At 44.3% G+C, this 20,810-nt stretch overlaps 1 protein-coding gene across 2 annotated transcripts in view; it reads right to left on the minus strand.

Moving 5' to 3' along the window:
* Positions 1-20,810, minus strand: part of cd276 (CD276 molecule) — a 181,808-nt gene that overhangs the window by 19,295 nt on the left and 141,703 nt on the right. For both annotated transcript variants that reach the window (XM_083759870.1, XM_083759869.1), the window contains exon 7: positions 7,666-7,704. In XM_083759870.1, the coding sequence (XP_083615996.1) occupies positions 7,682-7,704 (23 nt within the window). In that variant the 3' untranslated portion in view covers positions 7,666-7,681. The remainder of the gene's footprint in view (positions 1-7,665; positions 7,705-20,810) is intronic.

Consider the following 20,810-nt stretch of genomic DNA (forward strand, 5'->3'; position numbering starts at 1 on the left):
ACTACACAACGCTGCTCCGTGTGCCCGTGGGCGCTGGGTGGCATGATGACATGTATTATTCATGACTGAGGACATACAGCAATGCCTTGAATGACACATTCATCACTAATGCACTTCTACGCTGCTTACGCAACTCGCCTATCAGCTCGTTATTGCAGCAACGCAGGTGTGCATTAATGACGGAAAGGGACACCCTCTCGTGTAAGCTCATTGTCGTGCCGTGCTGTGAGTGTGAGCTTGTACATCTGCTATTTGTTTTCTTGAAAGTGTTCCAGGTCTCTCTAAACCCTTCGCACGTACTAGCAAAGCTTCCGTCAGCGCCCATGTGTCTCCGAACCCTTCGCACTGAAGCTTCAATCGCAGCAGCCAATAACATCCCCCATACAATGTTTACAGCCAGCTCCCATGTTGTTGACACAAGCGCTTAACAGTGTTTTTGTGAATCCCATATTGCCGTGTTTATTGTCTCTACAAGGTGTGAGGTTATCAAAGACAATTAAGTTGTGCAGATGAGGAGAATTCCTAACAAGCAGCAGCAGCAGGAAATGTAAATATACTGTGGCTCTGCACAGATGGGGAATCTGCAAATTGCTATGTTGTTGTTTTGTGTTGAACGGCGACATGTCTTTCATGTGCAACTTTCTGAAGTGCGCGCACACCGTGAAACTGTGTGTGTGTGTGTGTGTGTGCGTGCGTGGCCCTAACAAGTGACAAAGTGCCTCAGTGTGTTGCCACTGCCGAACAAGATTACCTTAACGAGACGAGAAGCAACCCGGGCGATCAAACGAGCAGAGAGCGATTCGTACGAAATCAAGGGCATTGAAACGCTGCTGTCGAACAATGTCTCTGATAACGCCGAGCTTCACACGGTCTTGAATGGAGCTGGTCCTTTTAAATGGTTCCTCCTCTGGAGAAACCATTTAAAGGTCCCCCACGGGACCGCCTGACACACCGTCATTATAACACGACAGCAGTGGTGGGAGAATTAAGCACTCCCATTTCATTCTTTATTTATATATACCGGTACGGTAACTTTAACCCGTTAAGACCGGAGGCCGATTCTACAAATGCCTTCTTAACACTCGTGTGACTGTAGTAAGGCCAGGTACAGTACCACACAAGCTGAAGTAGTAGTAAGGTTGAAATCTCTTTTTTGTAGAAGTAGAAATATATACGGGTCTTGCAGTGTAAAAATGCAAAAATACATTTATTTTATGTTTTTGGCTACTGTTTCCAGACGCTTTGACGATGATGAAGGGATAGAAGCCCTTATTGCAATATGGTCAGATGCGATCATATTTAAAATACTGAAGGTTACACAAAAAACAATGCAGTGTACAGGATATATAGCGAGATAATGGAGGGGTTTGGGTTCCGGCGCGCATTTATTTAAAAATCTATCCCACGATTTTGCAACCAATGTTTTCACCCAGTGTCAATTATCTAATGTAATCCTGGGCGCTACACTTCCTCTGCCAACCTGGGGGGGGGGGGGGGCAGCGGACTGACCTCATGCTTCCTTCTATGCATGAGTAGTCCAAGTAGCTTCTTTTCACCTGACAGGGGAGCGTTTCCCTGCCTGCGACCTCCAGATCAGTGGACCTCGCCCTAAAGCTCAAGGTCGCGTGCACTGGCCATATTGTCTATTGAGTGTACAGGGTGTGATGAGGTCAGATCAACCTATGGAATGTCAGAACAGGTCAGCTCCATATATGAAGATCTAAGGGTGATGTCATGGTGATGCCAGCGCTCGCCCAGCAGCCTGCTGTCAACCAGGCGCCCTCAGGCGTCTTGAGTGAAAAAAAAACCTGCAAGATGTCATAGTTAACATATGGGCTTAATATCAGGGCTCTCCATATATGGGCTTAATTGCGACAGCATGTCGTATTTACCATGATATGATCCCTGATTTACTATCACCCCTGATGATGTCATAGTGATGTCACGAGACCTGGGCACAATATATGGGGGCTTTCCCCATGTATGGGGATTTTACTATCATCCCTGATGATGTCATAGTGATGTCACGAGTGCCCAGGATTGTGAGTGACGATTGAGTGAGAGTTCTCAACAGGCCCCCATGCCAAAGCGCCAGCGCTCGCCCAGCAGTCTGCTGTCACCGAGGCGGATGCGTGCTTCTCGCCCTCAGGCGTCTTACTGGTTTAACCCATTCTGACCTGAGATCAGATTCATACGAGGTTTCCACTGGACACACACTGGGTCTGATTAACCCATTCTGACAATCTGACCTGAGATCAGATTCTAAAAATGTCAGTCGTTCTTCGATTTTTCAAAAATAGCAGACCTACAAGCTCGTATCGCGCCACTCGGTGGCGCGATATGAGCTTGTAGATCTGCTATTTTTCAATAGCTAAAGCATAACATGATGCCAACACCAAAATGGGTGCCCGTTCAGAATGGGTTAAACACTATAGATTTCCTTTCCTTTACTCTGTGCTGTACTATTCTGGCCACTTTAGGTGTTGCAGCTGTCCGTGCTCGGACAGACACAGACCGACAAGCATACAGGGACACACATAGCTGCGTATTGGTAGCGGAGGCGCCGCTCAAAAATAGACGTCGGATGACCTATCTGTGTCAGGCCTCGATCCGACTACGCTCATTTATTTGGTGCTAATGATGGTGTATTTCATGCTACATTACGCCAATGCACTATTAGTCACCTGCTGCACTCTGCCTGTACAGCTGCAGTCGGATAGAAACCTCATATGTACAAAACTGTTACATAACAGGCTTCAAATTCAGAACGCGTCGAAAGTAGCAGATCTACACGATTGTGGAACTGGTACTTTTCATGCCTTTGTGTCGCTGTAGTGTGATCAGAGCGTTAATTTACAAGAATCAACGCACAAAAGGTTAAAATATGGAGATAAGAGGTTTCTACCCGCGACAATATACTGCTTAAAGGGCCAACGTCCCTCGGGAGATAAGAACGGCTATCAGACAATGCTATCATGATGATGACGTCATAGCGCCGATGAGCTTTCCCCATCGACTTCTATGCGCGGCTCGCCGGGCTCGGTGGCAGTAAGTAGCATAGCAACTTATGCTACTATTTTGGTGTCACATTTAGCTTCATACTGGGTGATAGTCTCATTCAAAAAAAGTTAGTTACAATGACATTGAGTTGACGTGTTTTTTGTTTTAGGGTAACTGTTGCATAATCGCAATTTCGCACTCGAGTCCCATTGCCCCGGCCATCTAGCTCTCTCTCTCGCGCCCAGCTGACATGCCCTCAACCACGGCTAAGGTTCAGCCTGCTGCGGAGCCCTGCTCACAGGTTGAGTATAGCGGCACTGCACCGGGCTAAAATGCATATCAGTCTTCAAATATCCTATGTACCACACACGACATTGTTCAAGTATACGTGTGTTTATGCTTATTCATTGTAATAATCAATATCGCTATGATGATTTATCGCCGCGCATGTAGTCTAGCCCGTCTCAGATGCCCCCTCTCACCGCCGGCGCACTGAGCCTATAGTCTTCTGGTCATGCAGGCTGCAGTGCTCATAGCACACACACAGCACGCAGTGAACTGGGCATGTGTGTACACACACACGTACACACACACACACACACACTGAAGAGAGAGAGGCATTCTGAGGCCGCGGACAACCTGGGCTGTGTGTGTGTGTGTGTGTGTGTGTGTGTGTGTGTGAGAGAGAGAGAGAGAGAAAGAGAGCCCCCCTCCCCCAGAGAGGCTCATGATCTCGGCCGCAACGCGAGACTATATGCCTCAACTCGGCTCGGACAACCAGGCCGATAATTCATCATAGCCATATTGATTATTACAATGAATACAAACAAACACACTATAGTTCACTTGAACAATGTTGTGGTAACTAACTACGGTATTACAGTGGGGTGTACATGAGAGGGGAAGAAAGAATGGGAAGAGAACAGTAGTCGCGCAGGGCTCTACTCAGAGCGGGCAGACGGGGTTGTTGGTGACCGGGGGAACGTGGGACTCGAGTCCGAAATTTGCGCTTGTGCTGCAGTTCCCCTAAAAAAACCCCACGCCAACCTCAATTGCATTCTAACTAAGAGTTTTGAGTTTTTTCAATTACATTTATAGCCAATAAGACGCTAAATGTACCGTCAAAAACACTAGCCTGACCTAGTAGCCACTTGTTGTTGCTAGCGCCGTAGCCCATCGCGAACGCTTTCAAACTGTTTTCAGTCAGACCACGTGATGTACTGTACCACCCATATGTGTGTGTGTGTGTGTGTGTGCTTGCGCGCACACCTGTGTGCGTTTACACTTTTACAGTAAGAAAGATAAATTAGAGCCTGCAGTGTCAAGCCTTCCTTGATGCCGAAACGCGTCCATTGTCACAATCTGTGGCGTGTTCTGTGTTTTTCACGTGTTCCTTGCATGTTTTCTAGTCATAGTTAGTGTTTTTACTGTACTTTAGTTGTGTTCCTTGATTCTGTGGTATTGTTGCCTTCCTTATTCCTTTGTTTGCAGTGAATTTTACTTTACACTGTTGTACTTTCATTTTGTAGATTATTATTTCCTGTGTTACCTGTCTTGTCTCACCACCTGTGATTATTAGTTTGTTCCACCTGTGTCCTGTTAGTCTTGATTGTCTGTTAGATTCACCTGTATTCTGTTAACCCTGTATACTCCCCTGTTTTTTCAGTTCCATGTCTGAACTGTTGTATGTCACTATAGTGTTTTTGCTCTTAGTGAACTGAACTCCAACTGAACTGCCTGCTCTTGAATTTTGGTAATAAACCTCCTGCAATTGGACTGCTATTCGGTGACTCTCTCGTCCTGCATGTGGGTCCTATACCCTTTGGCTCAACGTGACAGACTGTGTTTGCCGTATCTGTCCGTGGTCATATAATCTCTGTGAACCGTTCACCCGGTAAACTGCATATGTACCAGCCTGAGACTGCTCCTTTTCCTTTTCTACCGTTTAAACTTTTTAGGTTACTGCTAATGTCTCCATAGAACAGTGGTTCTCAAACTTCTTCAGGTCAATAAGGACCCCCGAATGAATAATATCTGTCCCCCATCTGAAAATATTCTGTGCCACGGAACCCCCATACTAGATTTGTGTTGATCTGTTGTTCTGATTTTGATGCTATATTAACACATTTAACTGGGGACCCCCTGGAACCCACTCAAGGACCCCTGTGGGGTCCCTGGACCCCACTTTGAGAAACACTGCCATAGGTAATTATGGGGTAGTCCTAAGATAACGTGTGTACACTTTAATATTGTAACTTTTGTGCAGTAGACCTGAGAGTAATGGAATATATATTTGCCAGCCCTATGAAACCATCCTAGATGTTACATAAACAGTTACATACATGTCTGCAGTGTTCAGTGATGCAAAGGGAATTCGAAGGCCTGTGATGTTAAATAGACTGTGGTGTTATCGTTCTAACACAGAGGAGCCAGCTGGCAGACTGGAAGCAACAATAAAGGTTCCCATTGTAAAGGGCACCAGACTGAAACATGTCCACACACAGTGCTGCCTTAAACATTGTCCCAACTCTGGTGGAATGATGGGCCTTTGGAAATCGGTGCTGTCAGGCAGAAACCTCTTATATTATTGTAAGAGCCAAAGTGGTTATAATGTGTAATTCATATTTTTATTTTGCCTTATTGCATTTATGTTTAATGGTGTTCAGCTTTACATGCTTAGACATAACTTTTGGCAGTTGGTAAAGAGCGCCCCCTGAAGTTTGATTTAATGTTTATGATGCGCAGCTGAGGAGGGGAATTAGTTTGGTTACGCAACATGAGGAAAAGAGGGATTTGAGACGCTAGTTTGACTCGTGGAACTCTACAGTTTTGATCGTGATTCTCGGGTGTTTTTCTTCTTATTTTGTAACCTGTATCACCAGACACCATAACAAAGACAATTCTGTGTTTTGTACTTTATTTTATTTTTTCGTATTTCCTGTACTGCAACATTCTTTCACTAAACGCAATTGCCGACATCATCGCTGCCTTGTGGAGTCTGTCTGTGAGTAGGCTACTGTGTTCCAGTTTCTACCTGTGCATTACGTGTCATCTCAAACCTGTGTCAAACTGGCGGATGTGGCTACTAGACATCTTGGAACATTATTTTTTGGAAACAAATGCCACTACAATTATTTTTGTGGGTGTTTTCTTTGGAACTTAAATGCCCTACTTGATCACGCCACATGCTTCAGAAGCATCAGAAATATATCTGCAAGCTCAAAACGCGGCATGAAGCAACGCCTTTGAGCTCGTAAGAATGATAATCGCTTCCTCTTCTCAATCAGTCAGTCAGTATAGTAGTCAGCTGTAGGGTGGGGGTTAGGGAACTGTGATGGACATTGTGCATTTGTTTGTTTAACTGTATGTAATGTGTTTTTTTTTGTTATTATTATTTTTAATTTGTTCTACATATTTATGGACATTTCCTCGAAGATTTTGTTTTGTATTTGTGCTGCCATGGGGATGTGGGGGGGGGGGGGATATATGTGAATAATAGCTTTGAAATGACTATGTTGTAAAGAAAAATCTAAAAATTCTTTAATAAAAAAAGTTTCTGCGGGAGAGCACGGCCCCGCCCTCAAGCCCGTGCAATGAGGAAAGAGTAATGGTGATTTTATTTTAAATAAAAATCACAATTGCAACTGAACAGATCTTCTTTTCGGGAAGTGATCTATAGTTCATTTCGTTCACCAAAAAGAACCGGTTCATTTGAGCCATTCGTTCATGACCGACACAACACTATGAACCAGACATATTGATATCAGAGGAGGTAAGGTTCTTTTTGTTGATATCATACTGTTTACACCAGGGGTCTTCAGCAGGAGGCTTCGAGCTTGTGATCGTAGTATGATCGGAGTTTGAATATGGAGATAGGAGCTTGGGTTTCTGCCCAACATTAACATATTAAATTGATTAGTTTGATTCACGTTATGCATGGTTACACGTACCTGCTATAAACATATACTGTAGTGTGTGTGTGACACAGACTGAAGTAATTAAAGCGGGTCATGTTTGCATGTGGAATTGTAAACAGCTGGAACCAATATTATATCAGTATGCTGACATTAACCTGAGGGCCACATTAAGTGAAGGTGGGGGGCCGCATGTGGCCCCCGGGCCGCCAGTTGCCCCACCCCTGCTGTAGCAGGTGGAGGTGAAGGTTTTTTCGGCACAAGCACAAGGAGGACGATGATTATTTAATGTTTCTTACATTATCATGCTACTCTTCCTTTCCTGCCATTGTGTCATATCATCTCACCTTTGGTGCTTACCGTATATATATGACAGGAGTCCCCCAAAGCAAACTGAGAATGGAGAATCCAAATGAGTGCCTTTTTCATGGCCCGCCTTATTGGGCCTTTACAGTTACAAATAGAATAGAAGCACCAGGAGGGCTGCAGCAGTGCTTCCCAAAAGTTTTAATGTCAGGGACCCCCAAATTAATATACCCCCCCCACCCCACCCCCATAATGGTTAAACTGATATTAATTTAGATTAACTAATTCAGCTCAAGGACCCCACTTTGAGAACTAGCACTAGCAGGCTGCATAATAAGGTTTGGTGTGTGCATGGTGGATACATAGAACATTCCAGTATAGGCCTATATACTGTACATACAGTATGTGTACAGTATGTTGATACAACACATGCAACAATGCTCACCTTTATTCCGTTGATCTTAGCTCTTCAGCGGCGTCATGGCTGAAAGAAACGGATGGAGAGGAATTCACCAGGTGAACATTAGATCAACTCAACGCAGCACCGATCAGTCACATGTTCACTCCACTCTGATTGGTGTTTTCAAGATGAAACGTTCAAAAACGGCAAAAGTATAGCAGATCGACCAGCTCAAAACGCGCCGCCTCATGCCGTGTTTCGAGCTTGTAGAGACGCTGGTTTAAGTCTGCCTGACAGCAACGATGCATGAAGACATTTGAATACATAATATTTCAAAGTATAGCAGAGACATAAATTCGGCCCTGGATATTTTCACGGAATTTGGCCCAGACTGGCCCACCACAATGTAACTCTACTGACTTTTCAGGTCCAGGCCCGTACAAATAGTTGAAATACAAGCCCTTATAACACCATGCACCACATTTGCAGTACAACATAAATTATACGCAACCAACAGACAGCTAATTTAACATTTGGCCCAGACCGGCCCACCAGAGGCTCGGCCCACTGGGCATATGGCTGGTACGTCCTGTGGCCAGTCCACCCCTGCAAAGTATTTGCTGCACAAATAATCAAAATTAGACCTAGAATAGATTCAGACACCTATATGCAATTTCATTATGTGAAGAACGGTGAAGACTCGTGCAGCACTAGTTGGCTGTCCAATTGAAGCCCGACACACACCGTCTGCGACCGCCGCGGCACAGTATTGCCGCGCGCCATAGCCGCACGGCGACACCAACAGGACGCGGCGCGCTACCACGCGGCTGGGGAGTTTTGTTGACTATATTCCATTGCCACGCCCACGGATAGCCGGGTGGAGGCCGCGCGGCAACGCCTGGAAAATAGAACAGCGGCGCATCGGCGCGGCAGGCGAGGCGTGACCGCGCGTCGGACGCAGCCGGTGTGCGATAGGTTCATTGAAAATAATGGAGGCGGCTGTGTGGTGGGCTTCAGTTACTCTTGTGTTTTTTTGTTTGATATTTTCATGGAACATTTTTGATTTGTGTGCGAATCGTGATCTCAATTCTTGTGAAGGAAAATCGAGATTCACATTTTGGCAAGAATCACGCGGCACTAATCTGAGTGGAGCGAGTGATCGTGGCCTGGCTACGTTATCCACGCACTCCACACCCCACATCCCCTCCACGCCGTTCCGCTCTCCTCTCCTCTCCTCTCCTCGCTATAGTGTCCTTTTCTCTGGTCTCTCGTCTCCTCTCCTCTCCTCTGCGCCGTTTCCCGTGCGCCAACCTTGCCACGGCGAACAGGTAGCAGAGGGCACGGGGCTTGATTGAATTAGTCACAGCCACAGAGTGCTCATGTGGAACCAAGGAGCGCTCGCCCTGGGAAGACAAAGGACGGGAGGGCGCTGTGTGTGTGTGTGTGTGTGTGTGTGTGTGTGTGTGTGTGTGTGTGTGTGTGTGTGTGTGTGTGTGTGTGTGTGTGTGTGTGTGTGTGTGTGTGTGTGTGTGTGTGTGCGTGCCTTGCTAGTATTATAATGTATACTGTGTTACTATAGTGGAATTTCAGGAATAGACAAAAAGGAAAATGGTGATTTTATGTTTAAAAAAAAAACAACAATATTTTTAGGGATAGGCCTACAATTAGTAAAATATTCAGGTTGGTATCAGGGTTAAGATTAGACATTCATGATCTATATATAGTGAGATGGATAGGCGTTCAATCACGTTTTGTAATTGCACCATCATGCTATTATGCCCATGGATATACAGGGTGAACTCAACAACTATACATTAATATGATAATGCCTTTTACATAATCACCAGCATGAATTATGTCTGCTATTTACAGCTATAGTGGGGCGAGATGGAAAAGGGGCGGCCGTACTGTACCTGTTACCCCTGAGTCCTCCTCCTCATCTAAACATCCTTATACTGTACTTGGTGCGATCAAATACTGACCCGAAGCGTGACTAAATGGGGTCAGTCGTGCCTGGGCACGTCTATGACCCCATTTGCCAAGCTGTGGGTCAACGACCCAGCAGCGGTCGGGGGTCCTGTCGGGATGCGCGGGCGGGCGTTTTTGTTAGCGCCCGGGTACGCTATATGGCCGCTTTTTATTAGCCGCGACAACGCTCGTTATTTCCTCGTGATTTAAAGAGAGACGCTGTTTCTGCTCTCTCCGCTCTGCTCTGACAAGGATCAGCTGAACCCTCCCGAAAACAATGGCCAGTGGCGTGCACAGATAGACACTAGGGGGTGCTAGAGCACCCCCTGCCCTTTTGGCAATTTTGCTCTTAAAAAAAAAAAAAGAATTGTAGTGTGTGGACCATTGATGAAATCTTGATAAAAAAAAACGCTTCTACTATATTATTTAGGCCCCCACACAATCTAAAGCTATGTTTCTATATGTCAGTGCGGTTCTTCGATTAAAGAAAAATAGCAGATCTGCTATTTTTCAATAGCACCAAAATGGGTTCCCGCCCCAAAATGCGCTTGAGCACCTGCCCCTCTAAATGTCTGTGCACGCCACTGACAATGGCGGGCACACAGCTCACGGCGTGCACCTCAGAACACACAGTGGTGGGAGGAGATTTATACGCAGATCGTATAGAAAATGCTCTGTTACAAGTACAAATGTGGCGTTCAAAATTGTACTTTCAGTAGTAATTTTAGTGTCACGCTTTCCAAAACTACAAAGTAATTTTGTAGCTAAAGCTCTCAAACGAATGCGGTGGGAGACAAATAGTACAACAATAGTACTGCAAGATTTGCCTCTGTGACGTAAGCAAAGTAGAAATATACAGTATACAGTATCAAGAAATGCAAATTCTCTTAACCCATTCTGACCGGGGGACCCATTTTGGTGTCGGCATCATGTTATGCTTTAGCTATTGGAAAAATAGCAGATCTACAAGCTCATAGCGCGCCACCGAGTGGCGCGCTATGAGCTTGTAGGTCTGCTATTTTTGAAGAATCGAAGAACGACTGACATTTTTTTTTAATCTGATCTCAGGTCAGAATGGGTTCATCAGACCAGTGTGTGTCCAGTGGGAAACCTCGTATGAATCTGATCTCAGGTCAGAATGGGTTAAAGAAATCACACCCGTGTGAACTGAGTGGTGCAACTCCCCCAACCCCCCACCACCCCTCTCTCTCATTCTCTCGCAGGCAACAGTGCAGCACTATATCTCTCTCTCTCTGTTTCTGGCACAACAGCGCCCCTACTGGTACTCATAGTCATATACTGGTGCTCATATAGTCACATAGCTTAACGCGGACATAGTCACATAGTCACGGACATTGCTGTTCCTTGGAGTGGTTGCACCACTCAAACATCACACCCATCGTACACCATCATGACGTCAAATAGACACTATGCCAATTTGCTAGTTACTATATACAGTATCAAATTCTCAAATAAAAAAAAGTACAGCACTTGATTAAATATATTTAGTTACTTTCTTCCACCACTGACAACAACATCATGCCTTGATGATGGCTTCCGGAGGTGTTTCTTCCCTCTGCCCCAAACGGCAGGGCTATAACGGAGAGGAGGAGCGCTTTGAAGGAATGGAACAGCTGGGGGAGAATAAGGTTCTCCCGCAAATTGGCGTCGTGGGCCTGGTGAGCTGGTGCAGGAATAACCCATTCTGACCTGAGATCAGCTTCTAAAAATGTCTGTTTGAAAATGACAGTTTTCTAAGCTATGTCGTTCTTCGATTTTTCTAAGATAGCAGACCTACAAGCTCGTAGCGCGCCACTCGGTGGCGCGCTATGAGCTTGTAGGTCTGCTATTTTTCAACAGCTAAAGCATAACATAGTGCTAACACCAAAAGGGGTTCCTGGATTAATTGCATTTGATGTTTGTGTCGGCACCGTTTGTCACCATTACATCACCTAATCAACATGATTTAGACTTTAATATTAGCGCCCCTCATTCTATCTATGCTGGTCCATTTATTTATCGAAAGAAAGATACTTTTAGTTACTCCACTGCACCCTCTACAGATAGAGAAAATCCCATTGACAAGATATTTCCTATTATTATTTTATTTATTTTTTTCTGGCCAAAAAGTGCATTTTATACGTGTGGTGGGGAGCTAGGAGTGAGTTCAAAAAGTAGACTTTCTTCATAACAAAACCACCTTTGTATTGGTGAGTAGCTTGTAGATCTGCTATTTTTCAATAGCTTAAAGCATAACATAATGCTATAACACCAAAAGGGGTTCCCGCCGCCCAAAATGGGATAATGGGGCAAAGCGTGTGTGAGGACTCGGAGAGGAGAGAGATGCTCTACAGGGATGTAATTACAGGCTTCATGGGTGGAGTACACACACAGCCACCATGACGCATGTGATAAGAGCTTTGTAATATTCTACCCTGAGCTGTCCCCTCCCCCTTCTTTCTCCCCCCGGCCGACCTCCTCATCCTCGCCTCCGCGGCTTCGATCTGCTATTTTTAAATAGCTAAAGCACGACATGATGCTGACACCAAAATGGGTTCCACCCCAAAATGGGTTAAGTCAAGGTAATTGGACAATTTTGAAGTTTTAATACTTAATAATAATAATAATAAAACTTTATTTGTATAGCACCTTTCATGACATCAAATGCAGCTCAAAGTGCTTTACAGAACAATGGAGAATAAAATAAAAGCAAAGCATAAAAGAAAAGCAAGGCAACGACATTAAAAAACAAGCAGTGCAATACAGTGAGGACATGAATAACACAAAATATAAGATCACTTAAAGGCAATGTTGTAGAAGTGGGTCTTGAGCTGAGCTTTAAAAATGTCTACAGAGGCTGCCTGACGAAGGTACAGAGGGAGCTTGTTCCATGCCGATGGCCCGTAGAAGCAAAAAGCTGCTTCCCCGTATTTTTTAGTTGCCATTTTTTTAGGCAAAGCGAGCAGGCCAGCAGTAGAAGACCTTAGCGGGCGGTTTGGGACATATTCAGGCAAGCAGTCATGTAGGTAGGAAGGTGCGAGACCATTGAGGGCTTTATAGACAAGTAAAAGAATTTTAAAATCAATCCTAAAAACAACCGGAAGCCAGTGCAGTGATGCCAAAACTGGAGTAATATGTTCTCTCATCTTAGTTCTAGTTAAAACTCTGGCTGCTGCATTTTGGACAAGTTGTAATCTGTCAGTTGTTTTCTTAGGCAGTCCTGAAAAAAGTGCATTGCAGTAATCAAGCCGAGAGAAAACAAAGGCGTGGATTAGCGTTTTTGCATCGTCCAAGGACACATAGGCTCTGATTCGTGCAATATTTCTAAGGTGAAAAAAGGCAATCTTGGTAACATGATTAATGTGTGAATTAAAATTCAATTCGGAATCAATAATAACCCCCAGGTTCTTTACTGTACTGTTACTGTCTACAGTCAGGTTGCCAAGTCTGCTTAATATTGATTCTTTCTGCTCACTAGAGCCGATTATGAGAACTTCTGTCTTGTCCTCATTTAGCTTGAGAAAGTTCTCACTCATCCAACATTTGATGCTAGACAGACAGGTAAGCAGCGGGTCTAAAGCACAGGGATCATCTGGAGCCACAGATAGATATAATTGGGTATCATCAGCATAGAAATGAAAATTGACTCCGTGATTGGCAATGAGTTCGCCCAGTGGCAGTATGTACAAGGAGAAAAGCAGAGGGCCAAGAATCGAGCCCTGTGGAATACCAGAACTGATGTCGTGTTTATCTGAGTCAAACTCGGCTAGATTGACAAAGTAACTTCTGTTTGATAGGTAGGAGGAAAACCAGGACAGGGCCGTACCAGACAGGCCTATCCAGTGCTCCAGACGCTGTATTAAAATTGAGTGATCAATCGTGTCAAATGCAGCCGTTAAATCTAGAAGTAAGAGAACGGATACATGTTTCTTGTCAGCAGACACCCTCAGATCATTCATTACTTTTACAAGTGCTGTTTCTGTGCTGTGGCCTTTCCTAAAGCCAGATTGGAATTTGTTGTGTACATTATTGTTCTGTAGAAACACATCCAATTGATGAAAGATACATTTTTCTAAAACCTTGCCCAGAAAGGGTAGATTTGAAATGGGTCGGTAGTTACCCAAAACAGAGGGATCAAGATTGTGTTTCTTGAGAAGGGGCTTAACTACAGCAGTCTTCAGTGAGTCTGGGAAAACGCCTGATTGTAGAGAGCTGTTTACAATTTTTAGGATATCTCCAATCACACTGTCTAAGACTTCTTTGAGAAAGTTGGTGGGAATTGTATCTAATGAACAGGAGGATGATGTCATCTGTGATATAGTTTTGCGGAGTTCGTCTTCCTCAATTTCGCAGAACGATGATAGGCTCCCCCTGGAGAGATCTACCCTGGGACCATTTACTGCTGTTTGACGGTTTGCGCTAGCAGCAGCACCATTCATAATATCGGCTCTAATGTTTGAAATTTTGTTGTCAAAAAAGCATGCAAACTCATTACACTTAGCTTTAGAGGCCGGGAATGACTGCTTGTAGGACTGGGGGGGGTTTAAAAGTCGATCAATGGTAGAGAATAGGACTCTAGCATTTTTCTTGTTCTCGTTAATAATGCCAGAGAAATATGCCTGCCTTGCTAAACGCAAGGCTTTGTTATAGGCGACTGTTGACTTTTTAAGAATCTCTAGGTGGATGGTGAGTTTGTTTTTTCTCCAAGCTCGCTCAGCTCTTCGACATTCTTGCTTCAGTGAGCGTGAAAGCTCATTTATCCAGGGTGTTATTCTGGTATTATGTTTCTTTTTTGTTTTCAAAGGAGCCACTATATCAAGAGCTGACTCTAGTTTAAGATTAAAAAATTGAACCATATCATTCACTGGGGGGGTATCGGGCAATGGGGGACCCAGGTGACGAGAGAACTCGTCGGCAGCAGAAGAGCTAAAAAAACGCTTTTTTATGGTATATTCAGTGATGTTTTTCTCTAGATCAGAGACAGTCATATTAAAACACAGCAGAAAGTGGTCTGACAGCTCGGGCCTTTCAATAGTCCTTTCCACAGTGATGTTCAGCCCTCTAGAAATCACCAGGTCCAGAGTGTGCCCATGTTTATGTGTAGGCCCAACAACATGTTGGATAAAATCAAAGGAGTGCAATAACTCTAGGAAACCCATAGCCATAGCATCTGTAGCATCATCCAGGTGAAGATTAAGATCACCTGAGATAAGAGTTCTGTCATAGTTAGTGGAGCAGATAGATAGAAGTTCTGATATTTCTGTTAGAAATATTGCTTTACTGCATTTTGGCGGGCGATAAATGCTAATCATTGGCATGGAGGCACCATGTAGTATAGTGGCCTGGTATTCAAAGGATGTAAAGCTGCCAAGGGTCAGAGCCTTGAATTTTAACGTGTCTGAAAAAATTATTGCCAGTCCACCTCCTTTCTTAGCCTCGCGAACAGAGTGAATGAAACTGTAGTTTGCGGGACAGGCTGGCGCTAGGAGAATTTCTATTTCTATTTCTCGATACATCTTTGACATCCTTAGTTACTTTACTTCATGACATCCTTAGTTCTTTAGGTTATTATTATTATTATTATTATTATTACAAGACCCCTATTCCATCCTTAAGTGAATGCTGGACCCTGAAGCCAACCCTGCAGAAGTCTCTCGATGGGTGCTAATACACCAGAATGCTGTAATATGGAACAGTTTAGCCAAAAGTCTGCTTTTAACATTGGTCCGGTTGTTAGGCAATATGCCTTGCACACGGCCCCCATAGACCTCCCGTTCAAAGTAGAGTTTTCTGCTCGACAGCAACAATAATTATGCTTTAATTGTTTCCTTTGCCTCCAATCATCCAATAAAATAACGGACAGTCGGCTGTGGGTTGGCGTTGGTACGGCATTATTCTGCCGTCTGGCAGTGTTGAGTGTTTACTACACAGACATCAGGGTGGGCCGTATAACCCTAACCCATTCAAAGTGATATTGTTGCCGTCAGGCAGAAACCTCTTATCTGCATATTCTAACTTTTTGAGTTTTTCTGTAAATTAACGCCCTATACGTCATACAGAAAATAGCAGATCACAGCCTCGTGCTTCGAGCTTGTGGATCTTTGGACATATGAGGTTTCCACATCGACAGAGACGATATGATAATGTGATGGAGAGATATACTGTAGCTTCGTCTGTTCTTTTCTGTCTGGCAAAATGTAATGCCGATTTTCACACTGGGATCTTTAGAAAGCGGAATTCACATTTACTTCACTAAAGCTTGTAGACTCTGTTGAGCTTCCTTAATCTGTCTGAAAAGAAGACTCGCCTTACTTTACAATCTAGCCTTTTTTACTTTTTATACCACGTCGCCAGATGAGAATAAAGCTTACACAAAAGAATGTCAGAAATACAGAGAAAGATGGTGGGTGAGAGGTAGTGAAAAGGAACTAAATACTATACATTTGCTCAAGGACTGCAGTATATGTTCCTTTTTTCAATAATTTATACATTTCTACTCCGATTTATGTAACTTAATTTGCAACCCCTGGTAAGTGATCTTTTTAGGTTAAATACAAAACAAATTTGGTTAAAAGGTTAATAAACAGACGAGAAGAGTACCCATTTATCAGCTTCATTTTTATACTGTTCCAGTTCCAATTTTGCCTCGTCACTTCTTTGTTGTCATCACTTCCAGTTTCACTTGTTTAATCTGTGTCCTGAGTCCTGAGTTCTCTGTCCTGATTGGATACAATCTGACGAAGCATTTTCTGTTTAATAAAGAGCTGGGGAGACATCATGGAAACTCCTGTTACTGAACAAACACCATATAGCAATGAGTACTATCAGGATATAGAGCTATTTAACACTTACTTTAAACAAAGAAAAACAAAGAACATACCCTACCTACTGTAATTAAGTTGTGATTCTATGCATTAGGTCTCTTTGGACATTCACCACATGGACCCTAAGCGTCCCTATTCTGGCCATATCATAATCATAACATTCTGTGAAAATAGGCGAATATCTTTGGTGTAAAAGGGACACAGACAGGGTACTCTGACAAAGCCCGCAACACTATGACTCAGTCATAATTGGTCCGATCGGCAGTACCAAGTAAGTGTGAGGGGCAGCGTAGCGTATTTCAAAAGTCCCTAAAAGTCTAATCTCAACTACTTGATCAAACAAAAAATGTGATAATACAACCTGCCTCCGTTTCATCAGAAAAAGCCATTGCAGCATGGACTTAACCCATTTTGGGAGGGAACCCCTTTTGCTGTTAGCATTATGTTATGCTATTGAAAAATAGCAGATCTACAAGCTCATAGCGCGCCACCGAGTGGCGCGCTACGAGCTTGTAGGTCTGCTATTTCGTTTTTTTAAATCGAAGAACGACTGACACATAGAAACATGGCTTTTTCAGTCAGGATGTAGAAGACAGATTTTGAATCTGATCTCGGGTCCAAATGGGTTAAACCCATTAAATCCGAGAAGGAATCTGTGTCACTGTATCGATATAGCAGGATGCTGTATCGATACAGTGACACGGAGGTCCATTTTGAGAACTACTGGTCCAGAAGGCATTCTGTAGAATCAGGCTCAGGTCCTAATTGGTTAAGTTGTTAACCCCCTCTGCGGTATAGGGGGGGGGGACAAAGCGGGCTCTGTAATGGGCTTCAATAAACTCCACAACGAAAAACTCATAAAAGACGATTAAATTCTTAATGCGTGGCCTTTTTCTCTCATTTGAATTAAAATGTAATTATAAACACGTTAGGTGGTTTTGCAATAGGATTCCTCGGCATGTCCTATAACTGCACCTGCACCAGTGAATTGAAAACGGAACGATTATATCTGTGGGATGTGTGAGCGATATGATATTTTTTGCTTGTACAGTAATAATGCGCTTCCTCATGGTCGGGCTGAATTAATTTTTGCCATTAGCAAGTGGAGCTGGATTCAGGCTGGCCGCCGCCTCGGCCACGGTGGCTCCGTACCCTTCACAGCTCTCCAAATGGCTCTCCCTCAAGCGTTAATGTCATTAGAGTTATTCATTTGACTCCGTCCTCGGTCTGATTCAATTATTTAGCCTCTCTGTGAACGGCAAAGTTAACCCATTCTGGGCGGGTATACCCCTTTTTGGTGTTAGCATCACGTCATGCTTTAGCTATTGAAAAATAGCAGACCTACAAGCTCGTAGCGCGCCACTCGGTGGCGCGCTATGAGCTTGTAGATCTGCTAAAAAAAATCGAAGAACGACTGACGTGGAAACATGGCTTTTTCAGAAAACTGTCAGGATGCAGAAGACATTTTTTGGAATCTGATCTCAGGTCAGAATGGGTTAATGCCATGCGATTTTAATAAGCCGAGAGGTGAAAGAATGTCTCTGAGAGAGGCGGCCGAGAGGACGACTCTCCTTCTCTAATGTGTAATGTCTCATCAATGTTTCAGAGAGACGGGGCTCCAAACACAGACCCCAGGTCAGCCATCCCACACCCAGCTATTGCGATATAGAAAGAAGTACTGCACGGCGCACTTAAAAAAGTAAAAGTAGCAATATCACAATGTAGAAAGATGTGTTTAAGTAAAAGTACATGCATTCAGAATTGTACCAGAGCAAAAGTGCAAAAGCATCGGCATCAAACTAAGTACGCTTTCATTAGTAACGTCTGTTTTCAACCTTTTCAAAAATTGCACATCTAACAAGCTCACAGTGTGTTGCGATGTGACACATTTTGAGCTTGTAAGTCTGACCCAAGTGCAAAATAGAGATTAATTGATCAATGTATGTATGTTTTGTAATAATTTAAATCTACAGTATCTCCTAACTAAAGGTTTCTAAATACTCAAAGTGGGGCCAAAATGTGCAATGTTTGCCCCTAGGATGTAGTTGAGTATATCCCAAAATGTTACTTTAGGTACAGTATTTAGTTACCCTACCATTTACAATTTAGGCATTTAACTGAGACCAGATTGAGCAAATGTCTTCTAAAGCAGTCTGAAAAATCTGTGTCTATATCAGTGGTTGTCAAGGACCCCAGAAATTATATATATTTGGTTCCAGGGACCCCCCCCAGAAGCAAAGATATGAGTTAAAACATTTGCTACGAGCTTGTAGGTCTGCTATTTTTGAAAAATCGAAGAACGACTGACATGGAAACGTAGCTTTTTCAGAAGACTGTCAGGATGTATAGAAGACATTAGAATCTATTTAGAATCTGATCTCAGGTCAAAATGGGTCGTATTAATCCAGAGCACTCTCTCCACCACTGCCCCACCAATACACATGGTTCCTTGCAGATGCGCGGTGTGCGCCCACACGCCACAGTGTGGGCGCAGGGTGCAGGTGTGGTGGGCGGCGGTGAGCCCGGGTGAAGTTGAGTTATTGGCCCCTGTATACCTTCTCAGGCCCGTCTCTGAAGTCTCCCCCAGACAGCCTGCTTTGTTTTGCCATCTGGCTGCAATTGCGCCCACAAAGGCAGAGGTTCCCGTGGGCAGACAAAGGAGCCAAAATGAGGCCCACTTTAATAGACCTCCAGATGATGAGAGCGGGGCTCATGTTTGTGCGTTATCTTAATGAGCTGTCCGGTAGCACGGCGTGCCTTCCCCTTCCAAAGCACAGCCTGATTGGGACAATAAGCACTGATAACTGCATGGGACCTGCATGGACTCATACGTTTTGGAAGGTGGACAGACTCCCCCCCTCATCCCCCACATCCCCCTCCTTCGCCTTGTAGAGGCAGAGAGCTGCAAAACACACAGCGTTTTATAACCGGCCTCAAACTCAGCATTGGCTCGGAGCTGTCAAGAGCCAGCAGCGACCTCGCCCCCCCCCCCCCCCCCCCCTGTGCACGCACACACACACACAAACACGCACGCACGCACGCACAGAAAGGAAATCACTGCTGCATGGAAGCACATTATGATGCCCACAGAGAGGCCTATATATACTGCACACGCACACACGCAAGCTGCGGACGCAAACATTCACACAAACGCATGCAAATGGCTACATGCACAGTACATACATGTGTATACGTGTACTCCCTGGTGGAAAACACATGAAATTATAAGCATAACCACACGCCACCCCCATGCACCACACAGTCAACAATACAAGGATGTGTTTGTTTGTTTCCCCCCCCGTGAGCTCTCATCACCTCCTCACCTCTTTCCCTGAAACGAGTTCAGTAATCTGTGCATATAATGCTGCCGTTTAGTCGGGTTACCGCAGTGAGAACACGCCGTGAACCCTGTGGACTCCGCCTCGCACTCCATGCTAAGCGGCGCTGTGCTGCATTGTGCCCGGGTGGACGATTATTATGGTCCTGAGAGTGTATACACATGTGTACTGTAGTTAGTTATACACACCTGTAACTACACATCTGGACTCCTGGTAGTCCCCGCGGAGCCAACGTTGAGTATAAGCCTCGGAAACCAGAAGTATTTATTTCCAGGGAGATTCAATTCGGCATAGAGTAGCGAAAAACATCGATCGCTCTCTGCTAATTTCTGATCGTCTGCACCTTTGTTAAATTGACGCAGACACGCACACACACGTACACACACACACACTCCTCGATCTACAAGCTCATAGCGCGCCACCGAGTGGCGCGCTATGAGCTTGTATAGGTCTGCTATTTTTGAAAAATCGTGAAAATGCGGCATAAATCTTTGAATATATATTCTTTCAGAGCGAACGTTTTTCTTTTTTTTCGGCGTCAGGCCTAAAAAAGTTTGGGGAATGTGGGGGCCGCCAGTTGCCCGTATGGTATAGAGCTAGTATAACAGGGTTTTGTAGGCTGCATGTGACCCAGTTCTTTCAGCAGGACAAACATCATGGGTAAAGAGCAATTTGAAACGGCCTCTGAAAAACTGTCTCTTCTTATTCCTTCCTCTTGCGTGTTGAATTAACCCCTCGAAGCAAAGCCAAGGTTCTGCCAAGGTGGAACATTAGACTGAAGGAAATATCTGCTCCATAATACTGATAAACAACCCCCCGCCGCCCCCCCACCCTCACTCACACACACACACACACACACACACACACACACACACACACAGACAACTGACATAACCAAGGCCACCGCTGATTAATTGACGATGATTGCTTGAATCGTATTAAAGCCTCAAGCTAATGATACTAAATGTCTTGTTGATTTTTTTTTTACCAGGCTTCCTACAGTAACAATAATATAGCTCCCAGACTGTGTGCAGTGTTTGAACAGAGAGAGAGAGAGAGA

Source organism: Protomyctophum parallelum (genome assembly GCF_964188405.1).
Source record: "Protomyctophum parallelum genome assembly, chromosome: 2".
In the NCBI taxonomy this organism is placed as follows: Eukaryota; Metazoa; Chordata; class Actinopteri; order Myctophiformes; family Myctophidae; genus Protomyctophum; species Protomyctophum parallelum.